Source organism: Ranitomeya imitator, chromosome 2, assembly GCF_032444005.1.
Source record: "Ranitomeya imitator isolate aRanImi1 chromosome 2, aRanImi1.pri, whole genome shotgun sequence".
Taxonomy (NCBI): domain Eukaryota; kingdom Metazoa; phylum Chordata; class Amphibia; order Anura; family Dendrobatidae; genus Ranitomeya; species Ranitomeya imitator.
The window spans coordinates 321077108-321090837 of NC_091283.1; the positions used below are offsets into that span (position 1 = coordinate 321077108).

The 13730-nt window shown below is 46.7% G+C and overlaps 1 protein-coding gene and 1 long non-coding RNA gene across 5 annotated transcripts in view; one reads left to right on the plus strand and one right to left on the minus strand.

The window, feature by feature from the left end:
- Positions 1–13730, minus strand: part of LOC138663494 (uncharacterized) — a 289916-nt gene that overhangs the window by 244672 nt on the left and 31514 nt on the right. The gene's annotated exons all lie outside the window — the stretch shown is intronic.
- The window catches only part of LOC138663480 (oocyte zinc finger protein XlCOF22-like), a 38426-nt gene continuing 26880 nt past the window's right edge, over positions 2185–13730 (plus strand). Inside the window, exon 1 of one of the 4 annotated variants that reach the window (XM_069749712.1) lies at positions 2185–2236. In XM_069749712.1, the coding sequence (XP_069605813.1) occupies positions 2210–2236 (27 nt within the window). In that variant the 5' untranslated portion in view covers positions 2185–2209. The remainder of the gene's footprint in view (positions 2237–13730) is intronic. The other 3 variants (XM_069749710.1, XM_069749711.1, XM_069749713.1) reach the window with 3 other exon arrangements.

Here is a 13730-nt window from a genome sequence, read left to right on the forward strand (position 1 = left end):
TGTATCTGTATTTTCTGGCTGTGTTACACCATGCTTCTGATATTTAGGGGTGATGGTCATTGGAATAAAACCTTTTTTAACGGTTTTATTCTGTGTCTGTCTTTTCTGAGGTGTAATAAAAGTATTTTTTATTTTTCCATATTATTCATGGGTGTGCATACCATCATTAGTCTAGTCTTTTTTTCTTCTGTGTTGTACCAAATTTGCCTTACAGACTAGGTTTTGCACCCTGTATCGCTATTGGCATAGGGGTGCACCCCTTTTATATATATTTACAAATCTGACATATATATAACTGGTATATACTTTATATATATAGTGGCATAGCGACTGGTAGGGTGATTAATGGACGGTATGTATCGCAGAGGTGGGTGGCCCTGTGATGGAAGCCTGGGTATGTTTTGCTCAAGCAGATCTACTGCTGAGGGATTTGTTTACATTGGAAAGGCTTCCAGGTGATTGGAGAGATGGGTGGGTTCAGTCACCTACAAACCCACCCAAAGAGGTGTGTCTGAACACCTAAAATGGTTTTGTGTTTAAGGACCTGTGGTAATGTTACGCTCACCTGACTGGCCATGTGATAGGTACCTGGGTGTGGTTACACCTATGTAAAGGAGGTGTGTTTAGCACATGGAGGGAGTGTTTGGGAGTCTGTCAGTGTGGACAGACTTCCATGTGTCCAGGCTGGACACTACAGACAGGAGTCTGTGTATTGAGAGGAAGAAGGCCTTCTGTGTCTGTGGCTTCAGATAGAGCCTGAGTGCTGGACATTGCACAGCCTGTGTGCCCACAGGCCTGAGAAGAGCAGAGCTCTTCTATGGACACTAATGCTATGTCAGACTGATGTACGGACGGTTTTCCTTTTTGTTGCTGCCTTGCTGGTTTATGGAGCAAATAAACCCACATGGACATTGAAGAGAATGTGCCTCCTGTTTCCTCCTACGCATCTGAGCGAGTACAAACCTTACAATATATATATATATATATATATATATATACATACATAACTGGTGGGACTTTTGACTTTTCTCAGTGAATATCAAATAACACCGGTACCTCCCTAGTGGGCGCCAATAGTAGGCAGAGTGAAAACTACAGGCAAGTCGTCCTACCTCCAGTGATGAGTCTTTGAGGAACTGGAAAGCTGTGGCACTGCTGCCTCACTGCACTCTGTATTCACTCACGGGTCTTGGTAACGGTCACGTGACCTGTGATGTCACGAAGGTCCTGTGTACCATCCGGACTTACCCCTCTCACTCCACGCGGCGTCTGGCATCGCAGGATCCTGCTCCTAGCCGGAGGTCAGTTTTAGGTGGCTGCTACCGGCCGGGGCAGCCACTTGTTTGGACTTTTATTATATTGATCTTTATTTGGATCCCTTTGGAACTACGGCAGCAGTACCACAGCTTTCCAGTTCGTCAAAGACTCATCACTGGAGGTAGGACGACTTGCCTGTAGTTTTCACTCTGCCTACTATCGGCGCCCACTAGGGAGGTACCGGTGTTAATTAATATTCACCGAGAGACCACACCAGTATATACTCCTTAGGTATTCATTCAAATTTCAATCTGCCCCTCAGGTGTATTGAATGCGGTCTTCCATTCGTCACCGTGGCGTATACGTATAAGGTTATATGCCCCTCTCACGCTGAGTTTGTAAAATCATTTATCTCATGATAATTGGTTAAACAGGTCAGGTATAAGGGGTAAAGGATAGGGATTGTGCACCTTGATTTTATTAATCTCTCTAAAATCCAAGCATGGACGCAGCCCTCCATCCTTTTAACAAAAAAAAAAAAACATGATGACTGGAGAGGTGGATGGTCGTATATGAGCCTTAGCTGGACTCTGGAAGGGGTTAAACAAGATTTCGGCATTTTAGCTCCTGGTGTGGAGTCGGTAGCACAATCCTATGTCGCCATATAGTAGACGTCCGGTAACTGGTGATAATTCCCTCATGTGTGGGGTCTATTTGTCTCCAGAGAAATCACACGTTACATTCCACACATAACACTGTGTAGAAAAGGCGGCGCGGGGTAATTGTGCCAGTAGTGAGGGGAATAATGGCGGAAATGTCACTGACTGAGAAGAAGTTTCCATGTAGGGTCTACACTGCGGATATCATTCACTGAGGCCCCTGATCATGTGACCCCTGACTCCTCCCCTCCTGTGACCTCATCACAGGTCCTGTGCGCACAGAGCAGCCATATATGTGGAGTGCGGCTCTGCAGGTGGAGGTAGGTGGAGATTCTCCATTACTGAGCATGGGGGACATTAACCCCTTCAGCACTGAGACTCTTTTGGGGTTTTTGTTGCCACTTTATAAGAATCATTGCGTTTTTGTTCTGTTTCCTGTAATACATACATACGACCCAACTATGGAGGACAGGAAGTGAGAAAATGTAGTGTTGTCATAGTACAGGGCCCCTTTCTTGGCCCCGACACAGTGTAATGCACTCAATATGCCCCTTATGCAGTATATATGATGCTCCCACACAGTATAATGCCTCCATAATTCCCCTATGAGCTGGTGTTAGTAGTCGAGTTCCCGCCGCTGCACGGGGGGAATCTCGAACCATGTCTGCTGCAGTCTCCCATTCTAGATCAGCCGCAGTGGAGCCTGCTCAGCGGAGGCGTCGGTCCCAGTGTCTCACTCAGTTTGAGGCTGCTTTCCACTAGCAGTATTTGGTCAGTATTTTACCTCAGTATTTGTAGCCAAAACCAGGAGTGGGTGATAAATACAGAAGTGGTGCATATGTTTCTATTATACTTTTCCTCTGATTGTTCCACTCCTGGTTTTGGCTTACAAATACTGATGTAAAATACTGACCAAATACTGCTAGTGTGATGGCAGCCTGATACTGTGCAAAGGGTTACTGCTGCCTCTCCAGGCTCTGATGTTGTAGCATGCACTGGTCAGAGGTGAGCAGGCTTTTCTGGGACTAAGTCCTCCTTTGCACACACTGAGCATGCCCACGGGAGGACCTCTCATTGGCGGTCGGAGGTCACACGCTCAGGCCCTGTAGCAGCTCCCATTGGACCACTAGGAAGGTCCTTGTCTGCTGCAGGCCATGCGCTAGTTTCTTTTTTTTTTTTTCAAATAAACTTTATTGGATTTTACAATTAACGGGGGCAGGGAAGAGGAAGGCGTAAGAGGAATAAGGCTGCTGTCACACTATCAGTTTTTGGTCAGTATTTTACATCAGTATTTCTCAGCCAAAACCAGGAGTGGGTGATAAATACAGAAGTGGTGCATATGTTTCTATTATACTTTTCCTCTAATTGCTCCACTCCTGGTTTTGGCTTACAAATACTGATGTAAAATACTGACCAAATACTGCTAGTGTGACGGCAGCCTAAGGGTAGGGGGAAGGGAAAGGGGGGGGGAGAGAAGACACTTGTAGTATGCGTCAACAGGTACTCATGATTACCAAATAACAATAATACAAGTAAATGGTGAATAATAAATGTACATGCAACAACGTACTTAAGGTAATCAAACGAGCAAGTCTGACAGAACTAACAAATCTATTCAATCTCCAAATCATGATATAACATTTTCTGCTGCGAAGTATTACGGGAAGACTTCTTCCCAACGAGCCCATTTCTCAGAAAATTTTTTGAAATTGTTGTTAGCAAGGGCAAATTTTTGCTCAAAAGTTTTATGAAGGGCAACACGTTCCTTAATCTCTTGAAATGAAGTAAGGGTAGCATTTTTCCAGTTATAAGCGACGGTGTTTTTTGTGACCAGAAGTATGTGGATGACCAACGCCCTAAGGCTGGAGTCACACTCAGCGTAAGACAATACGGTCCGTATATTACGGCCGTAATACGCTGAAAAGTCCCCAAAATAGTGGTCCGTAGCTCCTCCGTAGGCAGGGTGTTTCAGCGTTTTTTGCACATGTCATCCTCCATATGTAATCCGTATGGCATCCGTACTGCGTGTTTTTCTCGCAGGCTTGCAAAAACAAGGGATCCATGTGTAAAAAAAAAAAAACATATATACTGTATATGTATACATATAGATATAAAAATGGTAACCGCACAATGCTCACCGGTGGGTGCCAAGCCTCCTGGGTAAGACGGTCCACTCATCCACCCAAATAATATGCCAAAAAGAGAAGAAGGCAGCACTCCAATTCTTGAAAAGGTGAAAAACTGTGAAGTTTATTTAGACCCACATCGAACCATGTCTGCTGCAGTCTCCCATTCTAGATCAGCCGCAGTGGAGCCTGCTCAGCAGTAGTGTGTATATGCAAAATTTGGCCATTCTAGCTATTAAATTAAAGGGTTAAATGGCGGAAAAAATTGGCGTGGGCTCCCGCGCAATTTTCTCCGCCAGAGTAGTAAAGCCAGTGACTGAGGGCAGATATTAATAGCCTGGAGAGGGTCATGGTTATTGGGCCCCCCCTGGCTAAAAACATCTGCCCCCAGCCACCCCAGAAAAGGCACATCTGCAAGATGCGCCTATTCTGGCACTTGGCTACTCTCTTCCCATTCCCGTGTAGCGGTGGGATATGGGGTAATGAAGGGTTAATGCCACCTTGCTATTGTAAGGTGACATTAAGCCAAATTAATAATGGAGAGGCGTCAATTATGACACCTATCCATTATTAATCCAATAATAGTAAAGGGTTAAAAAAACACAAACACATTATTAAAAATTATTTTAATGAAATAAACACAAAGGTTGTTGTAATATTTTATTCAAAGCCCAATCCACTCACTGAAGACCCTAGCCTAAGAGGAAAATGTATGACGCTTAATCCCACAGACAGCAATGCCATCTGCGGATGTGAAATAATGTTTTTACCTATCAGTACACCAATTAGAGCAGAGATTCTGGCCCATAGTGGTTATATTTTAGGGCAGCTCCAGAAGATGTGGAGCAACTTGCCCCTGAGGCCGCAAACCCTCCAACAATTCGAGGAGATATGACCCCCAATCAGGGACAGCCTTGCAGGGGTAAGGTACCAACGAGAGACCAGTTTAAAATAGGACTCTTGTAGAGACATAGAGACAGTAGCGGAGTAGGTGTGGACCAAGGCTTTTTCCCATTCGTCTGTGTCAATTGTTAACTGGAGTTCTTGCTCCCATTTCAACATGGGCGAGGATTTAACAAAATCCGAGTTATTGTTAAACCAACCATATATATATATCTGTAACTCCAGAATATATTGTGGTCTGGGTTGCAAATAAGGTTTTGTGCGGCTTCAGAGAAGAAGGGTCTCATTGATAGAAATTTTTGGCATTGATCTTTAATGATCTGGTAATCACAAAAAATGGAGGAAGGAATACTGAAACTGTTTTTGAGGGTATTAAAGTTTAGAATTTTTTTCCCGTCGTGAATGTGTATCAGTTTCGTAATTTTGTATTCTGACCATTTTGGGTTGACTGATTTATTATGTAGATCATAAATAAAGGAGATAGCTAGGTTACCCAGAGATTCAAATCTCCCTGTACCTCTTTTAGGCCTGGCTAATTTAGACCATGCTTTACTAGCTGCTATGAAGATTGGATGCGATTTATTGCTGACCTTTTTTTTATTCATTATCTGGTTCAGAATTAGATCCTTAGGAGCTCTGTCTAAATTTAGAGTGGACTCGATCTCTAACCAGGTGGGGGATTCCGCTTTAGACCACCAAAAGAAGCTCTGTCTAATCAAATTAGTGTAGTAATGGGCTAAGATGTTCGGTAGGCCCATTCCTCCCATTAATTTATTTTTGTAGAGTGTTCCCATAGCCACTCTCGCTTTTTTGTTGTTCCATAGGAAATTGTTAATTAGGGATTGAATGTTGGTTAAGTATGGAATTGGGATAGGAGTGGGGATGGACCTCAATATATACAAAATTTTGGGGATTATGAAGGTTTTGACTGACAAGTTCTTCCCCCACCATGACAGATCCTTTCCTGCAAAGTAGTTCAAATCGAGTGATATGTTCCTAGTTAGGCAATCAAAATTTGTTGGGATGAGCGAGTCCATATTTTTAGTGATCCTAATCCCTAGATAAATGAATTCATTAACCGCCCAGCTCCATGAAGTTACTTTTTTCATCTCTCTAATCTGGTGGGGATCTAGGTTGAATTGTAGGATTTGGGACTTGATTTTGTTAATTTTAAAATATGATAGCTGGGAAAATAAATCTAGTAAATTTTGGGTTGCTGGAACAGATGTTAGGCTACGTTCACATTTGCGTTGTGCGCCGCTGCGTCGGAGACGCAACGCACAATGCAAATAAAAACGCATGCAAAAACGCTGCGTTTTGCGACGCATGCGTCGTTTTTTGCCGAAATTTGGACGCAAGAAAAATGCAACTTGTTGCGTTTTCTGCGCCCGACGCTTGCGGCAAAAAAACCGCATGCGTCGCACAACGCAGCACAAAGCACGTCCATGCGTCCCTTATGTTAAATATAGGGGCGCATGACGCATGCGTCGCCCGACGCAAACACGCAAAACGCTAATGTGAACGTAGCCTTAAAGAGTTTGTCAGGGTCAGAATGACATCGTCGACAAAGAGGTCGATTTTAAATTCTCTGTTTTTTGTTTGGATGCCTCTCACTGACTGAGCAAAAGGCTCAATCGCCAAGGCGAATAGCAGAGGAGACAGGGGGCAACCTTGGTGCGTGCCGTTCGTGATTGAAAAAGGTGATGAGAGGTGCTTATTAGAGAAGACCCTGGCGGTAGGACCTGTGTAGAGAGCCATTATTGCGGAAATAGATTTTGGATTGAAACCGAATTGTTGTAAAGTAATTTTTAGGTAGGCCATGCGCTAGTTTCAACCTGTGTTATGAGCTTTGCTAATTGGTGGTCATGTCTGCATGTGGTTAGTTTTGGCTGAAATAAGCCCCTAGAATACCGACACCTCCGGTGAGAAGTTGTTTCTGTGCTATGCTGACCGCATGACCACTCTTTGCTTTGCTCAGTTAGATAGCTGTGATCCTTTGTGGGGTTAATAGGGCACAGCATTTTCATATCTTTGCGATTCTGTGACGCTAACAGAGTTCGCTTATACCGCCATATAGTGTCGCCAATTACTTTGCAGCAGATATCTCTGCATGGTGGACCCCGGGCAGCGAATGCACCTTGTTGTTTCCTTCCTATACTCTGTGCGTTCTGCTAGCCCTAACAGTATACTAGCGGACAAACAGCGATTGCAGGGGTACATCCAGCAGATGGAGGGTAGGTCCTCCATCCTCAGCTGTGGATGTAACTGCAATAGCTGTTCAGGCTGCTAGCACGGCTGCCACCTCTGTTCCAACTTTATTCCATCTCCCGCTGCCAGAGAAATTCTCTGGTGACAGTAAAACCTGTAGGGGTTTCATGAGCCAGTGCGGTATACACGTCGAGCTTCTGGCTGCACGTTTTCCTACAGAGCGGGCAAGGGTGGTATTTATAATCTCTCTTCTGTCGGACAGGGCATTGAAGTGGGCTACGCTGCTGTGGGAGCGTGATGATCATGTGGTGCAGAGTGCTTCTCGGTTCTTGAGCTTTCTGAAGCAGGTTTTTTTAGGACCTCAAGTGACCCATGATACGGCGCTCCAACTGCTGGCATTGACTTAGTGGTCGTCCATGGTCAGCCATGTTGCCATCTGTTTTCGGCCTCTAGCCTCTGAGCTGGAGTGGCTGGATAAAGCTCTCATCCCGGTATTTTGAAGGGGGCTGGCTGACCATGTGAAGGACGCTTTGGCCACTAGGGAGATTCCCGCGACACTGGAGAAACTCATAGCTATATCAACTCTAATCGACCTTCGTTTTCACGAGCGAAGGTTGGAGCGAGCCCAGTGTAGGCAGAGGTTTCGGCTGGCTCCCACCTTCGCCAAACCTCTGGAATCTCCGGTCCAGGCGTCCGAGTCACATGAGGCCATAGAGGTGTCACGAGCGGGATCCAAGTCCCAGTCCGCTCATGCACTTAAGGTCTGTCATATTTGCCGGCAGTCAGGACATCTTGCCTCCAGATGTTCTCAGCGGTCGGGGGAACGTCGACGTCTAGTGGTAGTTTGAGGTGGTACACTAGACACGGAGATATTTTCCTCTTAATTGTATTTTAAGGGGACAATTACCATAGGCCCATCCACTCTTATGGTAGAGCTTTGCGTGGACTCCGGGGCAGAAGGCAACTTTGTCATCTGCTTTCACCCAGCGTCACGCAATACCCCTGGTGATGCTCGCTAAACCTGTGACCGTTCGAGTGGTAAATGGGTCGACACTACCCTCACAGATTACACACCAAACCATTCCATTCATTCTCTCCATGTCTCCATCTCATCAGGAGATTATTTCCCTACTTGTCATTCCCGAGTGAATTGATGAGGTCCTGTTGGGGATACCATGGTTTTGCTAGCACTCTCCTCATATAGAGTGGTCCTCCGGGAGAATTCTGGGATGGAGTAAATCGTGTGAAGGTAGATGTCAGAGGGAGTGCATTCAGGGTGCTTCAACTGAGGTACCCGCAGATCTTTCCTCTCTTCCCAAGCACTGTTGGTCCTATGCGGACTTGTTCTTCAAAAGGGCTGCGGAGACTTTTCCGCCTCACTGCCCCTATGACTGTCCTATTGACCTCTTGCCGGGTGCAGAGCCTCCCCGGGGTCGAGTCTATCTGTTAACTCTTCCGGAGACGGAGGCAATATCCCAGAATATCCAAGAGAATCTGGCAAGAGGATTCATTAGGAAGTCAGTGTCACCTGCAGGGGCTGGATTCTTTGTAAAGAAGAAGAGTAGAGAACTGCGTCCATGCATAGACTACAGGGGTCTTATAGCCATCACCGTTAAGAATAAGTACCCACTACCCCTGATATCTGAGCTTTTTGATAGGCTACAGGGAGAAAGGGTATTTACTAAATTAGATCTGCGAGGTGCTTACAACCTGATTCGCATCCGTGAGGGAGACGAATGGAAGACGGCTTTTAACACCAGGGATGGGCACTATGAATATCTGGTGACGCCCTTCGGGCTTTGTAATGCCCCAGCCATTTTCCAAGACTTTGTAAATTACATCTTCCCGGATATGCTCTCCACCTCGGTCTTAGTTTATCTGGATGATATTCTCATCTACTCTCCAGATATTGACTCCCACCGGAGAGATGTTTGCAAGGTCTCCGACCTCCTACAGGCTAACTCCCTCTATGCCAAGTTGGAGAAGTGTGTGTTTGAGCAGGAGTCCTTACATTTCCTTGGTTATATCATCTCTGCCCAGGGATTGGCTATGGATCCTGCCAAGCTACAGGCTGTGATGGACTGGCAGGAACCCCATTCTATCAAAGCGGTGCAGCGCTTTATGGGATTCATTAATTACTATCGCCAGTTCCTTCCCCACTTCTCAACTTTGGTAGCTCCCTTGGTTGCTCTCACCAAGAAGGGAGCAAATCCCAAGTTGTGGTCGGAGGAGGTCTTCAAGGCTTTTCTCTCAATTAACTCACTTCGCTAGCGCTCCCATCCTACATCACCCCAATGTAGATAAGCCATTTATTATGGAGGCGGATGCCTCATCCGTTGGTGCTGAAGCAGTTCTCTTCCAAAAGGATGCTCAAGGTCGGAAGCATCCTTGCTTCATCTTCTCCAAGACCTTTTCACCAGCGGAGAGGAATTATTCCATCAGGGACAGGGAGTTGGTAGCCATGAAGTTGGCTTTCTCAGAGTGGAGACACCTCCTGGAGGGAGCTCGTTTTCCCTTTCAAGTGTTCACAGACCACAAGAACTTGGTGTATTTACAGACAGCCCAGCGGCTAAATTCTCGCCAGGCTAGATGGTCCCTGTTCTTCTCCCGGTTCCATTTCACCCTCCATTTGTGCCGACGCTCTATCTCGCTCAGTAGTGTCATCAGAGGAGGAGGAGCCTCAGCTTATTGTCCCTTCAGAGAGCCTGAGAACTCTGGCTCCGGTTTCGCTAGAGTCTGTGCCCCCAGGCAAAACTTTTGTTCCATCTAATTTGTGACCGGAGGTTCTCTCTTGGGCTTACTCATCCACGGTGGGTGGACATTTTGGGACCAAGAGGACATCTGAGTTCTTGGCGAGGATGTACTGGTGGCCGCATATGGCCCGTCACGTCGGAGACTATATTCGGCCATGTGTCTCCTGCGCTAAGAATCGGTCTCCTCGGCAACAGCCTGCGGGGCTACTTTACCCTCTGCCGGTGGCAGACAGGCCCTGTGAGATGGTCGGGATGAACTTTGTGGTAGGCTTACCCAAGTCTCGTAGCTGTACAGTTATCTGGGTAGTCACCGACCAATTTTCTAAGATGGTGCACTTGGTTCCGCTTTCACAGTTACCTTCTGCACAAGCTTTAGCGGCGTTGTTCGTCAAACATGTTTTCCGTCTACATGGCATGCCTGACAAAATTGTCAGTGACCGGGGTCCTCAGTTTGCATCTCGGTTTTGGAGAGAGCTCTGTCGTTTACTCAGCATTGAGATGAATCTCTCTTCTGCATACCATCCCGAGACAAATGGGTTGGTAGAGAGGGCCAACCAGACTCTTGTCACATATTTGCGACATTTTGTCCCTGCCAGGCAGGATGACTGGGCATCTTTGCTACCTTGGGCGAAATTTGCCTTGATCAATGCCGTAGCCGACTCTACCGGGCAGACTCCATTTCTCCTTAATTACGGCCAGCATCTGCGTGTCCCTGTGCCCATGTCCGTGTCATCCACCGATTCTAGGGTGGCAGACTGGGTGGTGGAGGCACGTGACATTTGGGACCGCACACAGGATGCCATCCGGGCCTCCAAGGAGAGAATGAGGGTTTCTGCTGATGCACACCAGCTCCCCGCTCCGACCTTTGCTCCTGGCGACTTAGTGTGGCTCTCCGCCCGTAACATCAGGCTGCGAGTTGAGTCCACTAAGTCTGCGCCTCGCTACATTGGTCCTTTCAAGGGTCTGGAACAGGTCAACCCTGTGGTCTACCGTTTGGCTATTCCTCCGCTCCTTGGTATCACCGACACCTTTCATGTTTCTCTCTTAAAGCCCATCTATTTGTCCCAGTTTTCCGAGTCATCTGCCGGGACATCGGGTTCATCCACGGATGAGTTTGAGGTGAATGCTATTGTGGGGTGCAAGGTGGTACGTGGCAAGAAATATTATCTGGTGGACTGGAAGGGTCACGGCTCAGAGGACAGAACCTGGAAACCTGTGGAGCACATCCGGGCTCCACTGCTCATTGCAGCCTTTGAGCGTAGCAAGGCCAAAGGAGGGGGGGTAATGTTAGGAGTCGAGTTCCCGCCGCTGCACAGGGGGAATCTCGAACCATGTCTGCTGCAGTCTCCCATTCTACATCAGCCGCAGTGGAGCCTGCTGTCTTTCCAGGCTCTGCTGTTGTAGCCTGCACTGGTCAGCGGTGAGCAGGCTTTTCTGGGACTAAGTCCTGCTTTGCACACACTGAGCATGCCCACAGGGGGGACCTTTCATTGGAGGTCGGGGGTCACATGCTCAGGCCCTGTAGCAGCTCCCATTGGCCCACTAGGAAAGTCCTTGTCTGCTGCAGCTATAAAAGGTTCGCATGGCCGCACGGCCATGCACTAGTACCAACCTGTGTTATGAGCTTTGCTACTTGGTGGTCATGTCTGCATGTGGTTAGGGTTGGCTGAAATAAACCCCTAGAATACCAGCACCTCCGGTGATTAGTTGTTTGTGTGCTATGCTGACTGCATGACCACTCTTTGCTTTGCTCAGTTAGGTTACTGTGATCCTCTGTGAGGTTAACAGGGCACAGCGTTTTCATATCTTTGCGATTCTGTGAAGTTAACATAGTTCGCTTATACCAGCACATAGTGCCGCCAATTACTTTGCAGCAGTTATCTCTGCACGTTGGACTCCGGGCTGCGAACGCACCTTGTTGTTTCCTTCCTATACTCGGTGCGTTCCGCTAGCCCTAACAGCTGGTGATCGGTTAAAACACACAGACAAACCAGAAGTAACCAATGTAATTATTCATTTCCCTGATATTGGGAATTGTGATCACTATAGCATCAGTGAATAATGCAAAACAGGGTGATTACGAGGTGAAGTATACAATATCAGATATACAATGAATTCTCCAGTTCACTCTCACTGTAATATAAATAAGAAAAATGGTGTGCACTCAGGTCAGGGACAAATGAGGTGCTGGTAAACTGACCATGTGGTCCAATCAATAGCAGAAGAAATTACCGCACACTCAATACTGGTATAGTGCTGAAAAAGGTATATGCCAATTTTATTCAGAAAAACAAAACAAAAAATGGTAGTTGCCACATTGGTGAAGGTAGACAATGAACCCAACGTTTCGACCCTCCCGGGTCTTATTCATGGGGTTACTGGAAAGGCAAAGAAACCGTATAAGTAACATTATAGATAACCGTGTCATACATTCAAAGAAAACGGCATGACTGAACACATAAATTATATATGCAAAAATCACCAACCAAAAGGGAAAAAAAAAGAGGGGGAGAGATTCTCCTGGGAGGACCCGGGAGGGCCGAAACGTTGGGTTCATTGTCTACCTTCACCAATGTGGCAACTACCATTTTTTGTTTTGTTTTTCTGAATAAAATTGGCATATGCCTTTTTCAGCACTATACCAGTATTGAGTGTGCGGTAATTTCTTCTGCCACTCTCACTGTAATAGCAGCCTCTAACTATATGTTACTTTTGCTACTGACAAGGGTGATTTTCCTGACACATATGGTCGACAACACTGTCTCTTCTGCGAACACAGGCCGTAGAGGGGTGTCCGCCTCTTCCCATTAGGCCATAATTACTCCTAAGAAAGTCTTCCAAGGCTCGCTAGGCTACCTTCACTTCAACCAGCTTTCATCTTGTATGTTGTGCTACCCTGGACCAACACCTGTACTGACGCAACATGGGGAAAAGGAAAAAGGAATAGTGCTCCCCAAAGTATCACAAGACCATGGGTGCCAGGTTCAATGTGGCTGGAATCCACTTGTAAATTCAGGCAAAGAAGAAAGAAAAAACAGCACGAGGTAATTTCCATAAAAAAAAAAATCACATTTGTCTTTTTATTTAATCCGTAGTTTGCAAACAGTTAAAAACATACATGTCATTAAATGTCAAGGGGCAAACATCCCCCACACGTCTAATGCATTTCAGACCTGTCCAGACAAGTCCTTACTCATAGCCACAGATGCCTTGATATTTAAAGGGAATCTGTCACCACAAAAATGACCTATAAAATAAGGCCACCGGCATCAGGGGCTTATCTACAGCATTCTGTAATGCTGTAGATAAGCCCCCGATGTATCCTGAAAGATGAGAAATAAAGGTTATATCATACTCACCCAGGGGCGGTCCCGGTGCAGTCTTGGCCGATGGGCGTCACGGTCTGGGTCCAGCGCCTCTCACCTTCATACGATGACATCCTCTTCTTGTCTTCCTGTCATGGCTGAGGCTCAGGCGTACTTATCTGCCCTGTTGAGGGCAGAGCAAAGTACTGCAGTGCGCAGGCGCTGGGCCTCTCTGACCTTTCCCGGCAGCTGTGCACTGCAATACTGTGCTCTGCCTTCAATAGGGCAGATAAGTACACCTATGCAGGAGCATGATGCTGGGAAGCCTGTGGAGCAAGCAGGAGGGCGGCGATCATAAGAAAATGGGAGGCAAAGTATGCCTGTGCCGGAGCTGCGGCAGGAAGACAAGAGGACGTCATCCTATGAAGATGGGAGGCGCTGGACCCGGACCGCGATGCCCATCGGACCGGACTGCAGCGGAACCACCCCCGGGTGAGTATAATCTAACATGTTTTTCTT